General features: G+C 40.4%; 1 protein-coding gene across 3 annotated transcripts in view; it reads right to left on the minus strand.

The window, feature by feature from the left end:
• Positions 1–2,398: 2,398 nt before the first annotated feature.
• Positions 2,399–25,637, minus strand: part of sned1 (sushi, nidogen and EGF-like domains 1) — a 35,039-nt gene continuing 11,800 nt past the window's right edge. Inside the window, exons 4-32 of one of the 3 annotated variants that reach the window (XM_063891213.1) lie at positions 25,373–25,535; positions 25,157–25,282; positions 24,786–24,899; positions 24,151–24,264; positions 23,522–23,635; positions 21,079–21,126; positions 20,881–20,988; positions 19,470–19,562; positions 18,794–18,928; positions 18,426–18,545; positions 17,586–17,702; positions 16,980–17,123; positions 16,463–16,636; positions 15,740–15,853; positions 15,536–15,649; positions 14,848–14,961; positions 14,610–14,726; positions 13,928–14,215; positions 13,099–13,282; positions 11,550–11,662; positions 10,330–10,608; positions 10,023–10,164; positions 9,431–9,513; positions 8,682–8,777; positions 8,264–8,380; positions 4,282–4,369; positions 4,108–4,187; positions 3,180–3,207; positions 2,399–3,058 (exon numbers count right to left, since the gene is read on the minus strand). In XM_063891213.1, the coding sequence (XP_063747283.1) occupies positions 3,182–3,207; positions 4,108–4,187; positions 4,282–4,369; positions 8,264–8,380; positions 8,682–8,777; positions 9,431–9,513; positions 10,023–10,164; positions 10,330–10,608; positions 11,550–11,662; positions 13,099–13,282; positions 13,928–14,215; positions 14,610–14,726; positions 14,848–14,961; positions 15,536–15,649; positions 15,740–15,853; positions 16,463–16,636; positions 16,980–17,123; positions 17,586–17,702; positions 18,426–18,545; positions 18,794–18,928; positions 19,470–19,562; positions 20,881–20,988; positions 21,079–21,126; positions 23,522–23,635; positions 24,151–24,264; positions 24,786–24,899; positions 25,157–25,282; positions 25,373–25,535 (3,525 nt within the window). In that variant the 3' untranslated portion in view covers positions 2,399–3,058; positions 3,180–3,181. The remainder of the gene's footprint in view (positions 3,059–3,179; positions 3,208–4,107; positions 4,188–4,281; positions 4,370–8,263; positions 8,381–8,681; positions 8,778–9,430; positions 9,514–10,022; positions 10,165–10,329; positions 10,609–11,549; positions 11,663–13,098; positions 13,283–13,927; positions 14,216–14,609; positions 14,727–14,847; positions 14,962–15,535; positions 15,650–15,739; positions 15,854–16,462; positions 16,637–16,979; positions 17,124–17,585; positions 17,703–18,425; positions 18,546–18,793; positions 18,929–19,469; positions 19,563–20,880; positions 20,989–21,078; positions 21,127–23,521; positions 23,636–24,150; positions 24,265–24,785; positions 24,900–25,156; positions 25,283–25,372; positions 25,536–25,637) is intronic. The other 2 variants (XM_063891212.1, XM_063891211.1) reach the window with 2 other exon arrangements.

The raw sequence follows: 25,637 nt of genomic DNA on the forward strand, positions 1-25,637 counted from the left end.
GGGGCACTCCGCTCTGGCTACAGAAGTGGAATGCTGCCTTCAGGGGCTGTTGGAAATATTCCTACAAACTAACAATCAGAGTTTTTGACATGAAGTAGCCTAGTCAACAAAACAGTGGAATTGGTTCGTAATATGTTTGTTTCGATTGTGTTCATCTGTTGTTAGCTTTTACTAAGTTGTTACTTATGAATGTGCGTCAGGAAACGTGTCATATGCCATTCAATTGTTTTTAAGACAATTACACTCATGCATTAAGCATTAAATACATTAAACGGGATTGCAGTTCCAATATAAACATGTAATGTCTGACTATATCTCTAGTGTGAAGGGTGAGTCGGAAAGATTAAAACTACGATATTTCGAGGTTCTTTGAAGGCAGCATGATGTGGGATGAAATAAAGTGCTAATAAAGCTTTAAAATGAGGAGTCTGGTTTCGAGAGAGAAACATGTTACAGAGGGAGCCAACACTAGTCCAACCTCAGCTTCAGAAGGAGCTGCACTTAAATGCACCATTCTACATGCTTTGGTTCCATGGGTCAGGTCAGGGGTCTTCAATCATCATGGCCCTTCAGTGTTGTGAGCTGTGGCAGGGCCTCTGAACTGGCCCTTTATTTTCCTGGGTGTAAAATTGCCTCTTTGTCAAGTAAACTAAAACGTTTTATCCCAAATGTTGTTCCAAGTAGCCACAGAGAAAAATAAAAATAAAATACACAGCTGTAAAAAAGGACACATCGTTTACAAAACACAAGTATATAATAACCAGAAGGTTCTTGATGTCCCGACACTTTTATAATGTATCAACAGCTAAATATGCAACTTATCTCATCTTTTTAATTGCTGCTACTCATTTTTAGCCATGGTTGTGAAAAGTTTTCCTAATTTTAATTGTATTTCTAATGTATGCTTTTCTTCTCCATATTTAAAAAGCTAGCTTTATTATTGCTTGCATTTTTTACCTGCTATGCCACTTGCTGTAACCCTGTAAATGTCCCCGCTCCGGCGCTTATAAAGGAATTCTGATTCATCAAGCTATTCATTAAGTATCCTCCGTCAGAATGTCTGGGGATGGTAATAGGTATTTGTCACAGCGGCACTGTTCTGATAAAGATGAAGTATTTTTCCCTAAAGGAAAGCATATCTGCCTACCTTGTGTTTCTTCCATGATGCATGTTTCACCAGTTACAGATGGAGTTTATCTTTTGACAGTCTGTGTTTATAACTGTATACCAGTTTGACGTAAACATTAGTGAGCTCTACCTGTGAGCCTGCTGCAACCTCTGTAAGTAATAATAATATAATAAGAATAATAATACATTTTATTCATATAGCATTTTCCAAACATACAGTATGTACAAAGTGGTACACAGACATCTAAAAAATCTAATCTAAATCTAAAAGTAAGGTCAATGTAGCCAAAATTAGAAAACAGTGGAGAAGAAAAGAGTTACATTGAAAAAAGAGAATGTAACAGTTAAGTGTAACAGCACTTGCTTCCCCCTTTGTGATAAACCACTGTTAAAATCCTTCCCATCAGGTGGGTTTTAAAGCTGTAAAGGTATACACCATTTTTCAATCATCCACACTTATGGATTATTTAAATGAAGTTGTTGATGTCTGTCACCCTAAGGAGAGCACACAACTACCCTGACCTCAAGCCCTTTGTTGTCTCAAAGTTTCTGTATGTGCTTTTAAAGCTCTCCTGCAGTGTGTCAGTCCGACAGTGTCTGAACACGACTCTTCAGTTCCCCTGGCTCCAGTCTGACAGGACTAAACCTGCTGAGTCAGCTTTCAGCTGTGATTCTCTGGCCTGCAGGATCTCTGATTAAATTAAATTATTAAAAAATAAATAAATAATTGAACCCCTTTCTTTATCGTATTTAAGTTAAACTATTTTATTCTGCTCTATTATTTTATTACTATAGGTTTATTCAAAGTTTTTTTTCACATTTATTGCTGTTATTATAGCTTGTAAATCCTTTTCCCTTTTACATTTTGCATTGATCTTGAATGGTTAATATTTAAAATGTAAACCTAAAATCTACCTATTCAAGCAAGCTTTTGATTGATATTTTTTCAGCATTATTTTCTTTATTTATTGTATTTAAGTTGTTAAATTAAACTTGTATTCTATCATATGAATAGACCTTTGATTTAATTATAACTTTTTTATCCATTTCCCTACATTTTCATTATTGTTATTGTCTAGCGTGCACTTAAATTGACTCAAATTGTGTTTTTACTTTTTCTGTTGTTATCTTGCTCAGGCTCGTCAGTCACCCTGTGGTAAAGGTGCTGTACAAATAAAGTTTGATTGATTGATTGATTGTAAGACCATGTCTACGTTCTGAGATGTATCCACAATGCAAAAATAAACCCCAAAATACACCAGAAGCTCAAAACATTTTAACATTTTTATTATTAAAATATTCACCTACAAAATGGCCTATAAACACTATTTACAGAATAGCGTGCAGTGATGCCTGCGACGACACAGAGAGACATATTCATACACAGGAAACGCTGTGTGCCACTGTCAGACGACGAGATGATTTTGAGAAGCCAGGAGAAAACAAACATTTCCCAACATATTTATGAGGAGAGCTGGGGCCGTCGTTGGGAAAACATTGGGACTCGGAACACTCTACAGTTATTTCCCTGAGGGACAAAACCTGCAGCTGAATCACAAATAATAAAAACCTCTCCTGATGTGTCAGCACGGACATGGACATGAGGTATATTAGGTCTCAGTTGCAGCGGACTGCTCACTGTTAATATTTGCATATGTGTGTGTTTGTACAAAAAATCTATCATCAATGTCACCAATGACATACGGTTTGAATTTTCCCTTGATTGACCGAAGACCTCTCGTGAAGGCGGGGCTACAAACACAGCTTTACTTTGAGATCGTTGAAGCTTTTCTAAAATGTTACAGTAGGTCCTGACTGGGTTTCTCAGCTCAAAGAATGACCGTAATCAGCTCCTTCAAGTACAATATAAACACCAAAATTAATTTTCATATGACAGTGATGACAGTCCTTCCATCAGTCTCCAAGTGCTCTGGAATACAAAGAAAAAGACTCATATTAAGTATAAATATTGATGAGCTCCTACTATGTGTCTGCAGGGAACATTTCTCCATGACAGACATCAATATGTACAATGTAATAAATAAACAAACCTTTATTGTTGTCTGCTTGTTCTTCTGCCTGGTAGGAATGTTAACATCAGCATGTGAAAAAAATGGCTTTGCTTTAATTGGGAACAGCTACATCTAAGGCTGAACAATATTCAGAAAATATAACAATAATGATGTTGAATATCAAAATAACGATATTGAATCTGGTTGTACAGTATATTTGTACAATGACAACAGTATCTATCTTTATCTTATCTTTATTTATATTAGTTGCGACCAACATACAGCCCCGGAAAAAATGAAGAGACCACTACGGCATAGAATACAATCGGAGGAGGAAACCCTCTTTATTGTCACATACATGCACACAGCAGAGCACACAGTGAAATTGGTCCTCTGCATTTAACCCATCCTAGTACTAGGAGCAGTGGGCAGCTATTGTGCAGCGCCCGGGGAGCAATGGGGAGGGGGGATTGGAGGTGTCCGGTGCCTTGCTCAAGGGCACCACAGCAGGGCCTAGGAGGTGAACTGGGACCTCTCCAAGTAGCAGTCCACTTTCCATATTTCAAATCTGTTCGGGGACTTGGACTGCGATCCTACGATTCCCAGTCCAAACCCCTACTGCTAAGCCACTGCTGGGCATTATCATCTTCCCTTGTTTTATTATTTATAGGTATGTCTTGTTGTTAAATGACATTTGTTTTTATTTTATTGTATTCTATAAAATACTGACAACATTTCTCTGTGTTGGAATTCAACAGACACTATATGTAGAGATTGAGAGTTTCTCTTAATCTTTTCCGGAGCTGTATATTGAAGTATACTCACTGTTAAAATAAATAAATAAAGGAAATTATTTCCAAAATTCCTACCAATAAAAGAAAGAATAATAGCTACATTACAAAGCACAAAAAACACTTGACTTCACAATGAAACTTGGACTCTGTTCAGAAAGCCTGTGTAAACTCACTCTGACTTTTCTTGGGAGGCGTAGGTTCACAAATCTCTCGGTAACAAACATCCTGCTGTACTTTATACGTCCTTTTGTACCTGCGAAGAATAAAACATGGAACCATTAGTGGCCAATAATCTCTGCTCTTATTCAGAGTTCAAACACCACACGTGCAGGGCTGCTCTGACTCACAGGTAGTGGCACACTCCGTCCTCCCACACTGGCACGCTCTTGGTCTCAGAGTACAGGCGGGTGCAGGGGTGAGGCACTCTCTGGCACGCTGCGGACAGCGCACACACACACACACACAAACACACACACACACACACAGGAGGTGAGAATGTGTCTGAGTGTTGCCTTCTCCCTGGCTGAGGGATGGTTTCAGGAAAGGAATGTCTAAACACTCTGACGCAGGGTGTTTAGGTTAGCAAACTCCAGAGGGCAGGCAGCCTGTCCTCAGTCACAGCTCCATCAGCATGTCCTTACTCCTTTGAGGACACTTTTAGTGAGCCAACACTAAAAGCTGCTGTCCCAACCGGACTGATTGTGGGTTCCTTTTCCCATAATCCTTAGTCTGATAAGACTTTCTTTTTTATAATGGGAATGCTTTTTGACCTCTTAAGTTTTCAAATTTAGATTCCAGTACACAGTTAAAGGATATCTTTGAATTATTTTTGGTTCAGACTGATCAACTTTAATGTCTGGTGTTTTTCTTTGATATGTAGGGCAGGAATATTTTGTAGGAGAAAATATTATTATGGTTGTTTTATAAATTATATTAAAAAAATTGTCTAACGATCATTTAACATTTGTTTAAATGGAAGAGAAGCATGGAAATACCATGCTATGTGACCTTTTAAAATGATGTGTCATAAACACACACCACTGTATAGAAGCTGATTGTAATAAGATAAGGGCGACACATTTCATATGAATAAAAAGGAATCCAAAAATGATTCTAACTACTGATGCACACACACAGCCAAACTGAAATCATAACTTTGATCTGTCCTAAAAAAACACTGGCTAAGATGTTTTTACAGGACCACCCTGGCTTTTAAAACGGGGGGGTTCATGTTGAAGCAGCCTTAATGAGAGATGAGACACCAACGATGTGAATGTTTGTAGCTGCAAATATTTTCCCTTTAGGAGGATTATATCGTTCTGACGTTACATTCTATCTTCGACCTCCCTGGGGTTTACAAATGAGATTTATTTCCTGAAGTTACCAGAAATAAGAAAATGGAAGCTCTCATAAATCTTTTCATAAATGGAATCATTTGTTTGCTTACTATAATTTGTTACTTTTACACTTACAATCCTCTAATAAAAAGTATGAATTCATACATTATTCTTTCTTATTAAGTATTTGACAAAGACAGTGTTTTGTTGTCGGATGCCTTTGGGAATGTTCATTTCACTAAATAAATGAAAGACCTTTATACTTGTGTATTTTCCTTGTACTTCCAATACATTCTTCTCCACAAAGTAATAGTATCAATGCATTGACAGAATATAACCAACTACTTCGACAGCGCGATTCCATCATCATTAATCTGCGGGGACATGGCAGCCTTGTTAATGAAGCAGTTCTGTTTTTTCAGTACACAGTATCGTATGTTCTCACAGAGTATAGTGTAAACGGGGAGCGCCAGTCTTACACTTCGTGAATCAAAAACATTGTGGGAATGGATTTATTTTAAAGAAACAAGGCTTAAAGAGACAGAGCAACTTTCTTCATGAATAAAGCTGTATCACTGAAGCTTTCCTGTTATAAACCTGTTGAAAGCACACACTACTTTCATATTCTTTTGAACTATTTGAGCTTAAATGAAATGAGCACTTAAAATTGTCTGAAGATTAATCTCTGAGACAGGAGGGATGAATGAACAGGGATATTGTTCTCAAATAACAAACTGCTGCCAGAACACTCACTGCAACTAATGTGTAGCTTTGGGCCTTTGTTGGCCATCATGCTGTACACTCGGGCCCCTGAGCTCAGTTAGCCAGGCCATTTAAACATGTGAGTGGGGCAGCCTGTCAGCGGAGCGTGCTTCCTGCTTTTAAGGAACCAGAGGGCTATACACAGCTCTCAGCTCCATGTATGTTTACATGATGATATGCAAATCTAATCATGTCTGTCTTTAAACTCACACCTCAGATACTACAGTGACACTTAAAAACACACAACCCTAGTCCTGCAGCGACACACATCTTCACTAACCCTTTGCACAGCAGCTATACACCGATAGAGCGGGCATTCTACTGATAACATGTATGCCTTTGAGAACAAAAAGAAACTCAATTGTTTACATTTGAATAGTATTATATAATGGATCCATTTTCTACATCATTTCTTCTGTGCGGGGTCAGGGGAGGACAGGGTGATTCTAGCAAGGTTTTAGTTTACAGTGGGAGGAGAAGCTCACTAACACAGAGACAACATGCCAGCTCCACAGATATCATATAATATATACAGTTATATCTATTCTTATGCATATGATTAGATATTAATACACTATACTCTACCCTGCTGTTTATATATCTTATTGATTTGTATTTAGATCATCAGGCACTTTTATTCTGGGACAAGCATTCTTTAAGGTATGTTAGCTTATTCTGTAAAATGTTATAGTTTAACTTGTATGTAGAGTTTCTTAATATTTAGGTATGGTACAATGCAACTGCCTGTTATTCTGTATATATGACAATGACATATGTTGAATCTTGAATATGGAGCTATATAAATGCACTCCATGTCCCAGTGTGAGCGTGTCAGCACTGCCACAGCCCTGGTAGCAAAGCTTTAGACCCTGGAGCTTGAAAAAAGAACATTTCACCCAGCCATCGAGATGAGCTTCTCTCCAGTATAATGGAAACCGATGGCACTAGATGGCTGGTGGAGCTCAGATCGGTAAGAAAATACTCAATGTCTCTTTCCAGAAATCCTCACATGGATGCTGAAGATACTCCAGACCTGGTGTAGGAACTATTTTCTTTCTTACAAACTGCATCTTCGAAACATATCATGGCGCAAAGCAGCAGGAAGCATGCATCTACTCATGGATAGGAGGTTTATTGGCTCTTTATGCACCAAACGCATTCATTCCCTTTACAGTATATTGGAGGTGAAGAAGACATCTGTACGGCTGACATCACCTGGCAACGGACACCAAAACAAGCTAGACTGAAAACAGGTGAGTCTATACATATATGATTCTTATTTTGGGGTAAGCCTTTCCTCTAACACATACAGATTTAAGAGAGAGCATTTACAGAGCATGAGCACCTTTGTATATAAATATATATATCATGGATGCATGGTTGTACATTGGTGTTAAAATGGACATTTTTTAGTACAATGTTTTTACTCTAACTTCACATGTTTATGTCAATATGTTTATTTTATTTTATGACATTCAAAAATGGAGCAACTGTCACAAAACTACCTTTCCTCAGGATAAATAAAGTATTGTAATGTTACTGACTTTACTGATCGACTGGCAGATCACCTGTTTAAGATACATACAGTATCAGCAGTGGTGTAAAGTAATGAAGTACATGTACTCAAGTACTGTACTTAAGTACAATTCTGAGGTACTTTTACTTTACTTTAGTATTTCTATTTTATGCTAATTTGTACTTCTACTCCACTATGTTTAATGAATACCTTTAGTTACTTTAGTAGTCCTTTAGTTGCAGATTTGGATTACTGATAAAAATGATGATCAACACTCAAATAAAGTTTTAGTTACATCTGGAGTAAATTCACATGGGCCAATCTGCAGAGTGAGTATTTTTACTTTTGGTACTTTAATTATAATTAGATCGATGCCAAAACCTTATTACTTCAGTAACATTTTGAAGGCAGGCCGTTTACTTGTAACAGAGTATTACTACACTCTGGTACTTCTACTTTTACTCAAGTACAAGATCTGAGTACTTCTCCCCCCTCTGCACATCAGACCGTACAGAACCACCTTTGAGTGTACGTCTGTGTTCATGTCCTTAAACTTCACAGAATGAGTGACTATCTGCATCATTTGCCAAATTAGCCTACTGTATCACCCTGTGTGTGTGTGTGTGTGTGTGTGTGTGTGTGTGTGTGTGTGTGTGTGTGTGTGTGTGTGTGTGTGTGTGTGTGTGTGTGTGAAGAGGAAGCCCGCAGACTTACACAGTTCACACTGCCGGCCCTTGAACCCGTCTGCGCAGTCGCAGAGGAATGAGTCTTCTCCGCTCACACATGTTCCCCCGTTCTGGCAGGGCGTGCTGAGGCAGTCCTGTGTCAGCTCTGAAAGACAACAGCTGCCATCAACATCCCCAGCACAGAGTCAGTGAGGGTCTCCGGTTTCAGGCCCTCTACTCCACAGTCTCTACAGCTGTTACACCACGACCCCCTTATTTTACTACCAAACTGCTTTCCTCAATGTCTTTTAACGTACATGTCATCATTGATATTTCAAAGACATCCAACACACTAATAATTGAAATGTCAAAAGTAGTCTTATTCCAGCAGGACATCCATCCGATGTCCACAGTATGAACCACAGCAGCTGGGAGCCATGTGTCAGATGTGCCACCAGAACACCTACCAGGCTTGATCCTTAACCCTTCTTCAATCTCGAGTGCCAGGCTGATTTTGTTTGTTGTTTCTTCCATCTTCTCTAATTTTATTGGCGGGTCAGGTTCTACAAGACAAAACATTTCCTGTCATGAATCAGCGTAAAAAGAAGGCAAAACTTGAGCTGCAGCTGGCTGCGCTAAGAGCCTTCAAAGATTTGTGCACAATCCTCAGCACGGCATCACTGATAGGACAACATGGTAGACATCATCTGATGACATCATGGCCGTGGCATCATTAAAAGAGGCAGAACCCCCCTAGGAAGGAAGCTTGTTCTCTAGAGCACAAGATAACATTTCTTGGACCGCTTTTCTCTTCAGGATACACACTATAAACCTCGGGGAGGCATTGAGTTAAACACACTACGAAACATTATCATATGAGAATTAAAAGAAAGAAAGACAGTGTATTCCATATGTTTTCTGACCTGGTTTAATGTAAAACCGGCTAGCTGAAGTGGGCAGCATGTGTCAGATAGCAGGGTCTGTTTGTATGAGAGCAGAAATTCTAGTTTCCACTAGAGGAACACCTATTTGTCCTCCAGACAGGCCATGCTTATGACCATATGCTTATAGGACCGTGGCTTAAGTTATTCCATATGCATCAAGATAAGCAAAGACAGACTTGAATTGTTTGAACATCCTGAGCAAAAGCTGAATGGCTTCATTGGATGCAGCATCACGTTTGCTTATAATGTGTATCTCTCCTAACTGTACTCACTGGTGCGATGTCGAACGGCTTTTCGAGGCAGGTGAGTGAACTTAGCTGTTATCTTTCCCCTTCTGTCGATGAGCTCTGTGTATCTGCAGAAGAAAAGCAGGTCAGCTCCGCTGAATGACCAGAGGAAGTCTTACCGATGTTCTGTTTACTGAACGGCATACAGGGATCAAGAATTTCAATGTCCAGATCGGCCGGGTAAATACCTCTATGCTGGGATTTGCAAAAGTGAAAATAAGTATTAAGAAAAAAAGACTTAGTAAACAAAGAAACAAAAAAATGTATAACAATTTAAATGCATACACAAATAAAGACATGATGAAATTAGAACTACAAACTAAAATAAAAAAGAGAGTTGGCAAAAGTGGTATTACAAACTAAGTAAAAATAAAGAAGAAAATGAGAGATAATAAATACCACACTATCTCGGAACAGTGAACCTTGCAGTTGCTGCTGGCAACCAGTTGAGTGTTGGTTCAAAAGGTCCTTTTTAAAATAACTTCACACAATAAGATAAACGAGTATACACACTGTGGCATTTCCTCTTTTATTTAACTGTGAGGAGACAGAAAGGAACCACCTGCACTGCGTTTACCTGGGTAGCTCCTCTGAGTTCTCTGTTTCTGTTGTGGCCCCCAGGTCCTGAGGCTGAGAGGGGGGAAGTGTGCGTTCGACTTGAGTCCCCTGTCCATTCCCGGCTGGCCTCTCTCTTCTCCCTGATCTCGCACCCATTGGCACTGGGTCAAAGGTAATAATAATAACAATAATAACTCTATTTCTACAGCACTTTTCAAAATAAAGTTAAAAACACTGATTCAAAACAAGCCATCAACAGGTCAACACACCCATGTAATTGCTTGTGTTTATGTAAATGAACGGGTTATAAACATGTTTTCACTCACAGGTAGTGAAGGCGAGGTGTTGGGGTTCGCTGTGGATCTGTTCCTGCCCTGTGCTTTTCACTGATGTGAGAGCCACATGGTACTGCTGTCCCGGAGTCAGTTCACGCAGGGTATATGATCCCAGCTTCCCATTGGGCAGGAAGCGACTCCTCGTATTCAGCCCTCGGGTCACGTTGACCACAAAGCCATCTGGGACGTTTCTCGGGTAGCGGCTCCAGGTGATCAGTGCTGAGTTAGTGGTCACATGTGACAGGGAGAGGTCCTGTGGGGGGAGAGGCCCTGAGGGGAAAACACATGGGTGCTCACATTAATTCATGGTTAGCACATTAGCATGGTTGTAAAAAAATGTTAAGCTGGACTTGAATGCTGCTAAGTAATGTACAATTGAGGTACTTGTACTTTACTTGAGTAGATAGAATCAGAGGATGAAACCCTCTTTATTAGTCAGATACACGCACACAGCAGAGCACACACAGTGAAATTGGTCCTCTGCATTTAACCCATCCTAGTACTAGGAGCAGTGGGCAGCTACCATGCAGCGCCCGGGGAGCAATGGGGAGGGGGGATTGGAGGTGTCTGGTGCCTTGCTCAAGGACACCACAGCAGGGCCTAGGAGGTGAACTGGGACCTCTCCAAGTAGCAGTCCACTTTCCATATTTCAAGTCTGTTCGGGGACTTGAACTGGCGACCCTACGATTCCCAGTCCAAGCCCCTACTGACTGAGCCACTGCTGAACTATTTGACTATTGGAGTATTTAGATGTTATCTTCAAACTTCTACTCCACTACAGTTCAGAGGTAAATAGCCTACTTTTACTCCACTACATTTATTTAATACCTTAAGTTCATGGATTAATGATGTGAATCATTTGATTGCAGGACTTTAATTGTAACAGAGTATTCCTACACTCGGGTACTTGGAGTTAGCAATGCTTTGAGACATGATTTGAAAACAGAGAGAGAGTCAATATTTCGGATGTCCAGTTGAAGTGTGTGAATGGATTGACAGGGAGACCAAAGAGGGGAGGGCTGCAAAATGAACCTGCCTGTCTTCATGCTGATTGGTCACTGAAAGTGATTTAGAACAGCTCTGGAGTCTCTAATATAATAGAAATGTGCAGAGATGTGTGTTGTAAGTTTAAACGAGGAGTGACCTAATGCTCTCGGACCAGCCGTGTTGTTATTCTTATCTTAATAGCTTTTTAATGATGTGTGACCTACGTGTCCAGAACTGCAGAGGTCCAGCTGAGTGGCTGGTGGAGGGAAATTCATCTGGTCTGATTCCACTTTGAGTCAACACATCCACCGTGTACATCTGACCAGGGAGTAATGCACTGGAAACAGAAGGACACACAACAAATAGCACCATAGCAAACAAAGCAGGATACCTTATATTGCCTCATAATATATACAGTATACTTCCACTTTTACTGGTACTATCACACTACTGCATGCAAACTATACTTACACTTATTAAAAATACCGTTCCTGGTTCTTATTGTTGTCCACCTGGATGTGTAACTTTTGCTGTAACAATGTGAATTTCCGCTCGTTGGAACGAACAAAGGTATTCTGATTCTGATCATTCTCAAATCACTGTTAGGAGCCTCTAACGGTGCAGTAATAGTGCCTCCTAGTGGTTGAAACATATATTACTCCGTTCAAGGTGCAGAACTTTAATAGCTCCATTTAGTGGACACACAGGATTCTGCAGGTCTGTACAGTGAAATACAACTGTAGGACATCAGTGTTGTTGTCAGGTTGAAGAAGTAATCAAATATTGTGCTTGAGTAAAAGTAAAAGTACTCAGATCCTGAGTAATAGTAGAAGTAATCAGATCTTGTGATCTTGTACTTGAGTAAAAATAGAAGTACTCAGATCTTGTACTTGAGTAATAGTAGAAGTACTCAGATCTTGTACTTGAGTAAAAGTAGAAGTACTCAGATCTTGTACTTGAGTAAAAGTAGAAGTACTCAGATCTTGTACTTGAGTAATAGTAGAAGTACTCAGATCTTGTACTTGAGTAATAGTAGAAGTACTCAGATCTTGTACTTGAGTAAAAGTAGAAGTACTCAGATCTTGTACTTGAGTAAAAGTGGAAGTACTCAGATCTTGTACTTGAGTAATAGTAGAAGTACTCAGATCTTGTACTTGAGTAAAAGTGGAAGTACTCAGATCTTGTACTTGAGTAATAGTAGAAGTACTCAGATCTTGTACTTGAGTAATAGTAGAAGTACTCCGATCTTGTACTTGAGTAAAAGTAGAAGTACCAGAGTGTAGGAATACTCTGTCACAGTAAAAGTATTCTAAATGTTCCTCCAGTGAAAGTAGAAAGTACTCTCATCTAAATGTACTTAAAGTAGCGACAGTAAAAGTAGTCATTGTTTGATTGGTCCATTTCAGAATAATATCTCTGATATGTTTTATAATGATTGATCATTAAAGTGTTCTCAGAGCTGGTAAAGGTGCAGCTAGTTTGAATGGCTTTGTATACTGCAGGGTAGCTGCTGGATTTACTGCAGGTGAACTAAAGTCTGATTTAAGGGCTGATTATATTTACCATCATTAATCCAGATCTGTAACTACAGGGATTCAATACATGTAGTGGAGAAAAGTACACCATTTACCTCTGAACTGTAGTGGAGTAGAAGAACAAAGTAGCATCAAATGGAAACTTAAGTAAAGTACAAGTACCTCAAAATTGTCCTTAAGTACAGTACTCGAGTAGATGAACAACATGAGAAAGGTTGCAACACAGTGCGGAGCTGACCTGAAGGAGTGCTCAGTGCTGCTGGTGTTGAGCACGGCGGTTCGAGCCTCGCTACCGTCGGCAGGCAGCAGAGACAGCAGCACCCTGCTGACTGCTGCGTGGCGAGCAGCCTGAACCAGCCAGCTCAGCCACACCTGTGAGGACGACACGTTCCCCACCTGCAGCTGCTCCACCTGCGGGGGTCCTAGCACACAAACAAAAACACTTGACAAAGGAAATTCACACAGGTATGCAGACGTACAATCTAATTTACAGAAGCCCCGGGATGCAGGTGACAAAAGAAAAATCCATCATTCATCAATCATCAGCGTGATGAAAATGATTTTCTCTCCTGTGTTTATGACTTCAAGAGCAGGAGAAAAATGAGGGTTTGCGAAAACAACCTTTATACGTCTTTTGAGTAAATGTATTTCTTTCCTGTGAAACATGCAAACAAAATAAACGAGAAGGGTTTACAAGTTCAAAAGAGGAGTGGAAAATGGGTGGTGCTCATCAGCTGCTTGTGGCCGAAATCTGCTAACAAAAAAACTCTCAAATATCACACTATATTATCCTGAAAAAAACAAAAGCTCATATTCCACTTGCCGTTTTCAAAGATGAAAAAAAGTGACTAAAATGTATTTTAACCTGACAAAAAAGAAGGACATTAAAAGGTTATTCCCTAACGAACCCCCTTTACCTGTTAATCAGTACTAAAGGTAGGAAAGGTGAAGAGCATTTAGATCAGACATAATGAAAGGATCTTCTGGCCTCTCAGGGCTTCCATACATTTCATGGGAACACCATCCGGAGGCTTCTCTCACTACAACAGGAAGAAGAGTGTACTCACTGGTGCGTATCAGAGCGGTGGCTGGTTGGCTGTTGTCATTGCTGTTGGTGTTGCGTTTGATGGAGAACGTGGAGATATTGTACAGCAGGCCCGGGAGAAGGCCTCTCATGATGTGTGAGGACTGCTGCCTCTCCAGCGTGTCTGTTTTGGGATTACTCCAGCCCAGCGGAGCATAAGAGACCACAAAACCACTGATCAGGCTGTGCTCCGGCCCCGGCTGATCCCAGCGCAGCTCCACCTCGTTCTCCTCCACGCGCAGCACATGGAGACCAGAGGGAGGCAACAGGTCTGGGAACAGTGGCAACCTTACATGTCAAATTCATACATTAAATCATTACAGGGTTGTCAACTGTTTACATCTGACATATTTATCTGTAGCACTAAATATTCCACTGTACAGCATTTCATTTAACATTCTATTTTTAGCTCATCATATTCTAGTTGACTTGCATAGAGTTGACTTCTCCTGCATTACTTGCACAACATTCTCATGCATTATTTTTTATTGTTTTTTAATGACTTTTGATGTCATACATGTGTTGCCTTGTTGGAGGAGCCTGGGATTCTTACTGCCAGAACTACTGGAGCTGTGCAACTTGAACTTTGCCATACAGAAGATGAAGGGGTGACAAAGAAACACAACATTGTTGAACAGGGGCACTTCTGCGTGTCTCTTTCTGACCTTTCTCACAGTCTTTGCCTGTGTGTCCCACTCTGCACACACAGTTGTAGTTCCCTCTCTTGTCACTCCTGCAGAGGCCACGGTTTCCACAAGGTTGCAGTACACATGGGTTCTCCACTTGGGGGGGGTCAAAGACAAGCATTAAGTACAGCACAGTTCCTGTGGTAACAGAGTGAAAGCAGTGTGAACTAGCTTTGAACATCACTAAATCAGTGCAGGGCAGTGCAAAGACACTCACACATCTGGCACTGGTCGCCAAAGAAGCCGTCTTTGCACAAACACAAATAATTTCGTCTGTACCCCCGACACACGCCTCCGTTCAGACAGGGATTGGACTCACACCCGTCCTGCTCTGCACACAGATGTTTACACTAGAATTTTATTGCTGTCTGTATGTTAGAATGTAGAAGCTTTAAAAGAAACGACCAGGTATGGGCAGATTATGAGACAATGGGCCCCTGGGCACAGACATGCAGAGGCCCCACCACATGTCCTATGATAAGCAGGTCACAGACTTTATAGGTGTTGAGAGGGTTTTTGATATGCGTTTCTTTGTGGTCTTTACTCATCACTATTGTATGTGTTCTTGTCTCTGGTGTTGTTTTATGTCTCTTTGTAAATGTTTTAGTCTTTTTCTTGTTAGTTTTTTTGTCTGTGGTTAAATTAACCCTCTTTTGAGTCGTTTTGTGTCTCTTTGTGGTTGTGTTGGCACATTTCAGAGTCGCTATGAGTCTCTTTTTGGTCTCTCTGTGGCTGTTTTGCATCTCTTTGTAGTCTTTTATGTTTTCTTCGTGGTCATTTTGAGTCTCTTCCTGTCTGTTTGTGGTAAATGCAGTAGGGAACCTGACATTTGGGGGTTTGGGGGTCTGTGCCCAGAGGGCCATTCAGTAATCCTCCCATAGTAACATCTTAAATGAACACTTTACCTATTTCACAGTTGTGGCCTTTGAAGCCTTGAGAACAGTGACACAGGTAGGAGCCAGGCTGGTCTTCACATGTCCCCCCGTGCTCGCAGGGCCCCGACAGGCATTCATTTATATCTTCAGGGAGATGAAACACACACACAAGGGAACTACATAATGTAAATGTGCAGATGTATTAAATATCAGAAGACTTTGATCAGGCTTTACCTGTCTGACAGCGGTTTCCACTGAAGCCCTCATCACACTCACAGTGGTAAGACCCCACCTGGTTCCCACATGTACCGCCATTAAGACAGGGCTGTGAGAGGCATTCATTGATCTCTGGGAGGATGGGAAATCAGTATAAATCAAAAGCAACTTGAACTAAACAGATTTATTTTCAGTTTAAACCAGTTATTTCTGCACGGTTTCTAATATAGTCAAGCTAACACTAACAGCTTGCACTTTCAGTGGTGGCTCAGAAGGATTGTTTCCAACTGTAAATATCAATTTTCTAATAACTACAAAACAAGTTCAAAAGTCAACACCAATTTAAAAAAGTAAACATGTAAACATGTCCAAAAAGCTTTTAAAAAATTACACTTATTTCATTATTGTTTGTTGCAATTTAGCCATAAACAACAACATTACTATTATTTGTATTAACAGGGTGGTCTAATATAGGATTATTAAAAATGTATTTATATTGACAAAAGTGATTAGATATTGTCATATTATATTTTTATTATATATTATCAAGAAAGTAGTTTGAACAAATAACGACAGAAATCAAAACTTTATTCAAAAACCTTCTTAAAAGCTTCAAATGTAAACAAAATGACATCATCACATAGATTTGGAATATAAACTAATAACTGGAATCTTCTTTATTCGTCTTTCAGATGTTTTTTGTTCAGAGTGTGTGTCCATGTGTGGGTGTGTGTTACAGACCCTCACAGATGGGGGGCTGGCTCCAGTCTCCCTGAATACCACAGATGCTCTGGGTGGCTCTGGGCACAGAGGTGAAGCCTGAGTGGCACATGTACACAGCCATGGAGCCCGGTGTTGTTGAGGAGAACTGAACCTCTGCGTGCTTCACCGGTGGAGGCAGCCCACAGCCCAGCTCTGAAATCAATACACACATGTTGATGATGTCCAACGGCTGCATAGTGACACAAGCTCACCCACTCTGGGGCTTAAAGGAGCTCACCCAGTACACACTAACAGCAACAGAGGTGTTTTCCATCCAGGCTCTCTGTTTCTGTCCTCCTAAAATAATCTCAGCATGCAATGAGTGCGCGTAGACATGAATCATCAGGTCGCACTTTATATAGATTATGTAGCCGTTCTATATCTGTAAATGCGAGGCCTCTAGTGCAGCAACACTGCTAAAATTATCAAAAGGAAAAGCAGTATCTATACAACCCCCATGGCAATAACAATGTACACACTTTAGCAGTCTGCTCACCTGCGTTGGTCTGTACTGAGCTCCTGTTTATTTCACAGTGCCGGCCACCAAAGTCTTCAGTGCATTCACATTTGTACTTTCCTATGTAGTGGAAGCATGTCCCCCCATTCAGACAGGGGCTGGAGGCACAGGGGTCTGGCTTCCCTGCAAGAAAACATACGATGAGAATTATTATTAATCATTTCGATTTGTATAGCACCTTTCTTGCAAAATGCAGCTGTACATGTTTTACCAGACAATGTGATAAACAATTAAAGCAACCACAGTAGCATAATTCTTTTTTTTAGCCAAACTATAGGAGCACCTTGGAGTGCACGCAATGGAAGCATTCTGAATTAACTAATTTTGATTATGAAACATGGCCAATTCAGGACTAAACATTGTCACATGTTGGTGATGTTGCTAAGATGACCCTATAATAGTCTACTCTCAGATGTATAACTTGTGTTTCACTCTATTTTAAAGCATTATTATCATCCTTCAAAGTACTGCTGTTGCCTGGTGATTAGATTGCTTGCCAAGCATTTCCACCTAAAAAGCTTTAACTTTGCTAGGTTTCTGCATTGACTCCAAAGTGTTTAATTGTTACTTGAGGGTGGCACTCACCCACTTCACAATGTTTCCCAGCGAACCTGTATGGGCACACACATCTGTAGCTCCCTGCTTCCTCCTTGCAGGAGCCTCCGTTGCGGCAGGGAGCAGAAGCACAGGTATTGAGTCTGACTGGAAAGAGACAGGAAGATGGGAATCCTTGAAGCAGAGAAATACTTCTCTAGCTTTTAATCACTCAAAATGAATCTGTTCCTGTAGATTGCAATTCAAGTCATAAGTAGGAATGATCATTGTAATACTTCAAGAAGCATCATGGTAAATGGCATGTTTGCTGGTGCATTAAAACCAGTTGTGTAAAGTAACTAAGTACAATTACTGAGTACTGTAATGACAAATGTTGAGGTACTTTTACTCAACTCAAGTACATGTGTTGTTACTTTGTGCTTTTACCCCACTACAGTACGTTTATTTAATCCCTTTAGTTTCTTTGCAGATCTGCATTAATGATGGTAAATATAATCAGCCCTTAAATCAGACTTTAGTTCACCTGCAGTAAATCCAGCAGCTACCCTGCAGTATACAAAGCCATTCAAACTAGCTGCACCTTTACCAGCTCTGAGAACACTTTAATGATCAATAATTATAAAACATATCAGAGATATTATTCTGAAATGGACCAATCAAACAATGACTACTTTTACTGTCCCTACTAAGATTTTGAATACAGAACTTATACTTGCAATCCTGTACTCTGCTACTACTAACTTTACTTAAATCCTTTACTGAAGTTTATTAGTATTTCTCCTACCTCTGATTAAAGCTGGGTTTGCCTTTTTTGATTAGCACATAAGATCAAGTGGTGGTACTTCCCTACAGTTTTATCAGTGATAATACCTTTTTCACAGTGCTTCCCCCAGTATCCGTGTTTGCACTCGCAGGTGTAGCCTCCATCCCGCTCATAGCAGTATCCCCCATTCAGACACGGAGAGGAGTCGCAGACCGATCGGGGCTGTACTGAAAAACACAACGAGACTTGACTGTGCTCCATTGTATTGGGAAATGTCAAAATCTCTTTAAATTGTTCAAGCATGTACCTTGGTTGGAATAAAGAATTGTCCATTTCTGTCTGGATCAAATACAAAGTCTACAGAGTCTCCTCATAGCACATAGCAACAGTGTGAATGATTTTAAAATGGTAAACTGCAAGTGTGAAACGAGCTGCAAGTGCGGCGTGTTGTGGGGTTGGTGCCTGAGACTCTTACCATATGGGTAGAAGTCCTTATGATCCTGCTCTGCTGCACTGGTCTGACATGTGCACAGGTAGGCTCCTCCGTACTCCAAACAGGGACCTCCATCAGGACACGGCCTGCTGTGACTGCACGGCGTCTGAGTTACTTCTGGGAGGAAGGCATTGTGAATGACAGCTTCACAATTTCTCATTTGTGATCAGTGACTCACATTTTTTACATTCATCAGAGAGTATTAGGGCTATCATCAGGGCCAGGTTAGGGGTGTTATTTTCAGGGGAAAACATTTCAGAATTCTCTGAGAATAAAGTCAAAATGTGTAAAACAATAAGAGAAATGTGTAAGCATATGGCTTCTCTTTGCAAGATTCGATGAACCTCATCACATTACAGAGGCTGCGGAGTGATGAAATGAGAATGATCAGAGTGACATGATGTGGTTCTTTGAAAAAAGAAAAAAGTTACATTTTCTTTATTTAAAATAGTTTTTCCTAGTAATATTTAAGTTTTTACTCCTTAAATCTCAGTATATCTGTGATTTCACAGAAATGTTAGAGCATATAATAATTATTTTATCTTTCAATACATCTTTAATCTTGGAGGTATTCATAGTTTTTTATAGATCGCCTAAAATTGCCCCCATACACCGCTGTATGTGAGAAACCTAATAGAATTATAAGTATCATACTCACCAAACTGACAGTAGAGTCCTGTGTAGCCTGACGGGCATTCACAAGTCCCATTGATGTCCACACACACACCCCCATTCTGGCACAGACATTCCTCTGCAGACACAGGAAGAGAGAGTGTGTGGAAAGTTTGCTCCAGCCTCTTGAAAGCAACTACTTAAACTATGTTCATTTTTCAGTGTTGGAAAGTGTAAACATAGGCAGAAGGTATAAAGTTCACCATGTGTTCCACATGCTGAACGTCTTTCATCTGCGGTACTGTAAACCATGTATTGATTTTCTGTTATTCCTCTTTGCCTAATCTTTTTCCAGCAGAGTTCACAGCAGAAGAAGATTACCAGTCAACACGCTGCACATCCGCTCTGTACAAATTGTAGAATGTTTTTGTTTTCCTCGACTTCCTAATTGCAGCAGTGGATCAAAGCCGGGGCCGTATCACAGCTAAATGCCTCCCCTTTGAAGTCCTGGGAGCTCGGTGGAGGGTATTATTTTTCTGATGATATGGAGCATATTTTGTGACCAAAAATGTATGGCCCTGAAGGCAATTAATGGATTGTTAATTTGCAAGACCCACTTTCATTGGCCACCTGTGCAGCCCGGGCCTTTTGATCTGAGAGCCTGATTAGGCACTTCTGAGTCCCGCTACTTTCCTCTTCCTTGGAGGATCTAGCTCCTTTTCCACTGTGCCTTCCAAGTGAGCCAGGCAGGAAAGTATTTGGGAGATTTAGAGCCTATATAAGCACTGATAGATATTTCAGCTCAATGGTGAGAAAAAGCATGAATTTGCAATAGCTCCAATACTTTTAGAGAGCTTTTGGTGGGAGAAAAGCGTTGCAAACACTGCTATCAGAGGGTTGACACTCACTCGTAATGGGAGCCTGAATTAGATTAAAATGGCTCGATAGGTATTTCATCAAATCAATATATTGTGATACAGACATTAAACTTGATACATTTTCATTATATGCATTTCTAAAAGGAAGGTATGAAGCATTAGCTGCCCCATGGTTATGCGAGTAACAGCTGTGCTTCAAACTATAGTGTGGTGCAATGGCTACCTTCCAGAGAAGCCAGTAGCAGTGTGGAAGCATGCATATTTCATCAGCTCAGTCTGAAGAAATGACCTGAATACCAAAGAGCAGCTTTGACTCATAAAGAGGCCTTTTTAAGTCTAGACAAAGCACTTCCTCTTGTTGGTAAACTAATAAAATGCACTATAAAACAATTATTTACAACATCAAGCGACTGGTTCCCGTAGTAAACTAGGCGAGGCTGTGTCAGTTTTGATAATTACATTAACCCATCATCACAGCAGCCTCTTCCAGGGCACAGCTCCAAATTCCTGTGGGTTTGCACAGCTCCTCTTTAAATACCTCTGCTGCTACCTGCCCAGCCGCTGCAGGGAGTTCAGTACCTTCACACTCATCACCGTAGAAGCCCGGAGCACATGTGCAGTTGTAGATTCCCGAGCTGGTGTTTTCACAAATCCAGTTCTTTTCGCAATCTGCATTGCCACACATGCCTGCATATGAAAACAAACATGACCGGATGAGGTGTAACAATCAAACTGCATGCATTTGGTTTCTTAACCTGTAGCTGTACATGCTATTACCTGCTTGGTTTTCTGGCTCGGTTGAATTAACCTGAAGCACCACCAGCTCTGAGAGAGGAAGATAAGCACGTCCTTTAAAGGGTTGTTCATCCGGTAAAAACATAATTCCTCACCTCTTGAGATATTTAACACTGCAGATATTTGGAGATCTTTTTGCCCAGATTGGGAGATACTTCCCTCTGAAATATATGCTGACAGGACCAATGAAATGAAGGTAAATTGAATAAGCATTGAAAAAATTACATTTAAAAACAAGATCATCTTTGGAATCATGTATGTCCCTTTTTACTGCAGGTGTCTTTGAAAACTGTGAACTATGGATGGACACCTCAAAACCTGTGTGGGGGCATACCTTGACTTGTTATGCTCATCCAAGTCTCCACTTCTGTGCTCGATATACCGTGCTTTCAGCTTGGCTCGTACCTCTACTTAAGCACAACTTTGAGGTACTCGTTTTTAAACTGAGCATTTGTATTTCTTGCTACTTAATACTTAATATAAACGGTCACCTATGTACATACATGTGTGTCCCCTTTTTGGGTTGTTCCAAACCAAAAAATGGTAAAACAAGTAGCTAACAACTTCAGCTACCTTAAAAAACAGAAGTGCTCTTAGGTGGACCAGCAGACTGTCTCCAAATGACAGATTTATTTGTGAGCTAATATGTATGTATCTTTGCAGAGAGCCGGTAAATATATAATAACGTTTTTTGACTCAACATAGCATAACACAGCACTGATCCAGGTGTTCTGTAAGGAAGAAGTAGTCAAATGAAATACTTATATAAAAAAGAATCAATACATCATTGTACAGATAGTGTTACAAGTAAAAGTATTGGCATCAAAGGTTACTTAAGTACCAAAAGTAAAAGTACTCGTTAAGTTTTTATCCCATTCCAGAATATTATATTAAATTACAGGATTACAATTAATAATCAATTACAGCTGGTAAAAACTGTTTTAATAGCTTCATATACTGATGTTAGGTATTTTAAACTATTAGTACATGTCAATATGTTTATTTATTAGTTGATTTATATTTTGTCATGGTAATATTTTTAAATAATGACGATACAATTATTTAATGGATTATGTTATAATGAATGAAAGCACGCTTTTTTATAGTTAAGAAATGTAAAGTTTGCAAGTGCACAAAATAAAAATGCTATTAGGGTTGAAATCTACAACAGATAGTTGTGTTGTTTTTAGGCAACAATGCATTAAACTATCAGTCTATAAATGAAAAATGAACCCGCCTGTCCTCTTGCTGATTGATCACTGTCAAAGGATGTTCATTTAGCTGTCTTTGATTGGAGCCCATCAGATAAGCATTTCGGCATTCAAAAAGTCTTGCCCAATGTATGTAGTTTAACCATGAAATTATTATTAAATCAAAATCCAATGTATATTACATTCTTTAATTCTCAAAACACAAACTCTTGACTGAAAATGAACACAGCATTACTTTACCCATCAAAAGTATCAAATTACCAAAAAAACATGAAATGTAATACATTTACTGATAAAGTAATGAAGTATTATTTTGTTGTTTTTTTAAAGGTCCCCTATTATGCAAAATGCACTTTTTGCTGTCTTTTATACATAAATATGTGTCCCCGGTGTGTAAGGAGACTCACAAAGTGTCAGAAAATACAACCCTCCCTCTATTCCTCTTTACCCACATCTCTAAAATCAGGGGTACAAACGAGCTGATCCAGATTTGCTCCGGTCATGACGTAATAACCGAAATGTGGGCTGACTTTACATTGAACTCCTGGCAACGCCCCGCCCACGTGACACGTCCCAACCTATTGTCCCCCATAGACAGTGGCGAGCTGAATCCCCTCCGGAGCACCTCTGTGTGTGTGTGTGTGTGTGTGTGTGTGTGTGTGTGTGTGTGTGTGTGTGTGTGTGTGTGTGTGTGTGTGTGTGTGTGTGTGTGTGTGTGTGTGTGTGTGTGTGTGTTTGTGTTCAGCAGGATGTCTGCAGGGGGGACTTAAGAGTTCTTGTATATAATACATATAATGTCTCTGTTCTAGTGGTAAACACTGGAGAAAGAACATGTCAAGCTATGTGCAGAAACAATGCGCGACATGTATCAGTATCATCAGTATTCATTTAAAGCTACAGTCACAGAATCAGCACTTCAGGAACAGGGCTGAAATAGAGGGGGATGAGGCATGCTACAATGGGGGATCTGTTTGGTATTTTGAGCTAAACACTTCACAGACATGTTTTGTATAGATATGGCCCTACACTATATTGTTCAAATATAATATAATAGGAGACCTGTAATGTAATTTAGGACATAACTGTATTGCAAATGATATTTTCTGGAAATTATTACAGGATTTAGAGACCATGTGAACATGTCCTATACAAATAACACCATCAAAACCATCCAAACATGCTTCTCTGCTAGAATAAACTTGACTTTATGTCACCTGTCTCGCAGAGTGCTCCAGTGAAGACCGCGGGGCAAACACAGGTGAAGTTGGCCACCAGATCCATGCACTGTCCTCTGTTCAGACAGGGCTGCGACTCGCATTCGTTCATGTCTGAAGGATGCACAAAAGTCAGTTGATCAGAGGTTTATCTGCTGTTGATTCAGTTTCATATTCAATCTTCACATTGAATAGCAAGCCCTGGCTGTTTAAGACATTGAGCTGGACTGAAAGCATTGAACTTCCCTTCTGAAGGCTTAGAGTTTCACTGACCAGGTGTCTGGTATTAACAGTAAATCCTGTCTCATGTAGATACAAGGATTCATGGCCTGATAATTCAATCCCCCTCTGGGATCAACTTTCATCAACAAATCAATCACAAAGAGATCCAGATTAGTAAAGGTCTTACTACAGTCCGACCTGAATTCAGAGAACTTTCTCCACTTTCTCACTATGCTTCATTGCTACATTGTGTGACCCAAAGGAAAAAAATGAAATCAACCATAACCTCAACTTGGACCCGTTTGTCTAGGTAGACTGGGGAACTCTTGGATAAACACATCTGCCAGAATGACTGAGTTTGATGTAGAAAGCAGCAGAAAATATTTCCTGTGAAAAACCCCACTCACCTGTCTCACAGAGGACACCAGTGTAACCCGGTTCACACACACAGGTGAAAGTGCCAGCGCCCTGCACACACAACGCACCGTTGAGGCACGGTCTTTCTCTGCACTCGTCAATGTCTGTAACACACACACACACACACACACACACACACACACACACACACACACACACACACACACACACACACACACACACACACACACACACACACACACAAACACGCTCATGGAATATTTACTCAGCTGATTAATATATCCGCCACACTGCTCCCCTCACGCTGCAAGTATGCGCTGCTGGCTGTGAAAGGTATTAGAGAGGTTTGATACAGCTCCTCCGGCTGGACTGTGGGAATACGCAAAGAAGCTCCAGAGAGGCCGGACCAAGATATTTTATATACATTTTATTTTGGGGAAACCTGCACAAAATAATTTCATTATTCAGAGTTTTGGGGAGTATTTAGAACATGCAGAGGGGGAGAGAACCAAAGTGGAAGAGAGTTAAAATGTCACTCCACTTCTTTTGGGTTAATAGCACAACTTATTTTAGACATTTAAATATATAGGTGTACAAATAAGTATCTCATATAACCCCATTTAAATATCAGAACCATCCCTAACAGTGAAATCGTCTTTAGTACCTGTTTCACACTGACTCCCTGTGTATCCAGGAGGACAGTGACAGAGGAAACTATTAATCCGGTCTGCACAGGTCCCCCCGTTTTGGCACGGATATGAGGCACACTCATCGACATCTACAGCGGCAGGGAGAAAATACAAAGGAGACAGTGTGACTCTTTTAATTAGAAGAAAACGAACAGTGAGTCGGGAAATATAACAGATTGAAATGATACAAGTATTAGGGAAGTATCCATGTGTCCTTTTGGCAAGTCAGCTGATTCTAGTATACTTTCTTCAAGTTAATATTACTTTCACACACTGATCCAAGGTACTCATTCATTCACACTGTTTTTCAAGCATGGAGCAGTAAGCCGTTTCCACCAAAACTCACCAATCTGGCATCTTCGCCCGGTGAAGCCAGCCAAGCAGGAGCAGGTGAAGGAGGGGTTTCCTGTAATGCAGTCGTCTATGCAATGGCCTCCGTTCAGACAAGGTCGCAGTTGTGGGCACACTGATACTGTAGAGAGAGGTCAATGTAACCTAGAAGCAAAAGTATTAAGGCAGCCTGGAGCAGAAGGACTGATGTATTAGTCATTGCGGGACTTACCAGAGTCATTGCAGCCACCCACTTCCACATTTGCATCATCTATACGAAATACCCATTTGCCTGGTTGGCCCACGTTAGTGGTTTCCTCGACGTTCACCACATCAGCAGTGCGCGAGCCGGGGATGTTGAAATAGCGCTTACCATCACCAGCATTAAAACCTGCCTGGTAGGAGAGAAACAACAAAGCAGACATCACAAGACGGCTAGATCAAGAGTCCAGACATCTAAAAACAATTGGTTTGTTTCTTCACATGTCATCCAGTAC

Source organism: Eleginops maclovinus, chromosome 9 (assembly GCF_036324505.1).
Source record: "Eleginops maclovinus isolate JMC-PN-2008 ecotype Puerto Natales chromosome 9, JC_Emac_rtc_rv5, whole genome shotgun sequence".
NCBI classification, from domain to species: Eukaryota; Metazoa; Chordata; class Actinopteri; order Perciformes; family Eleginopidae; genus Eleginops; species Eleginops maclovinus.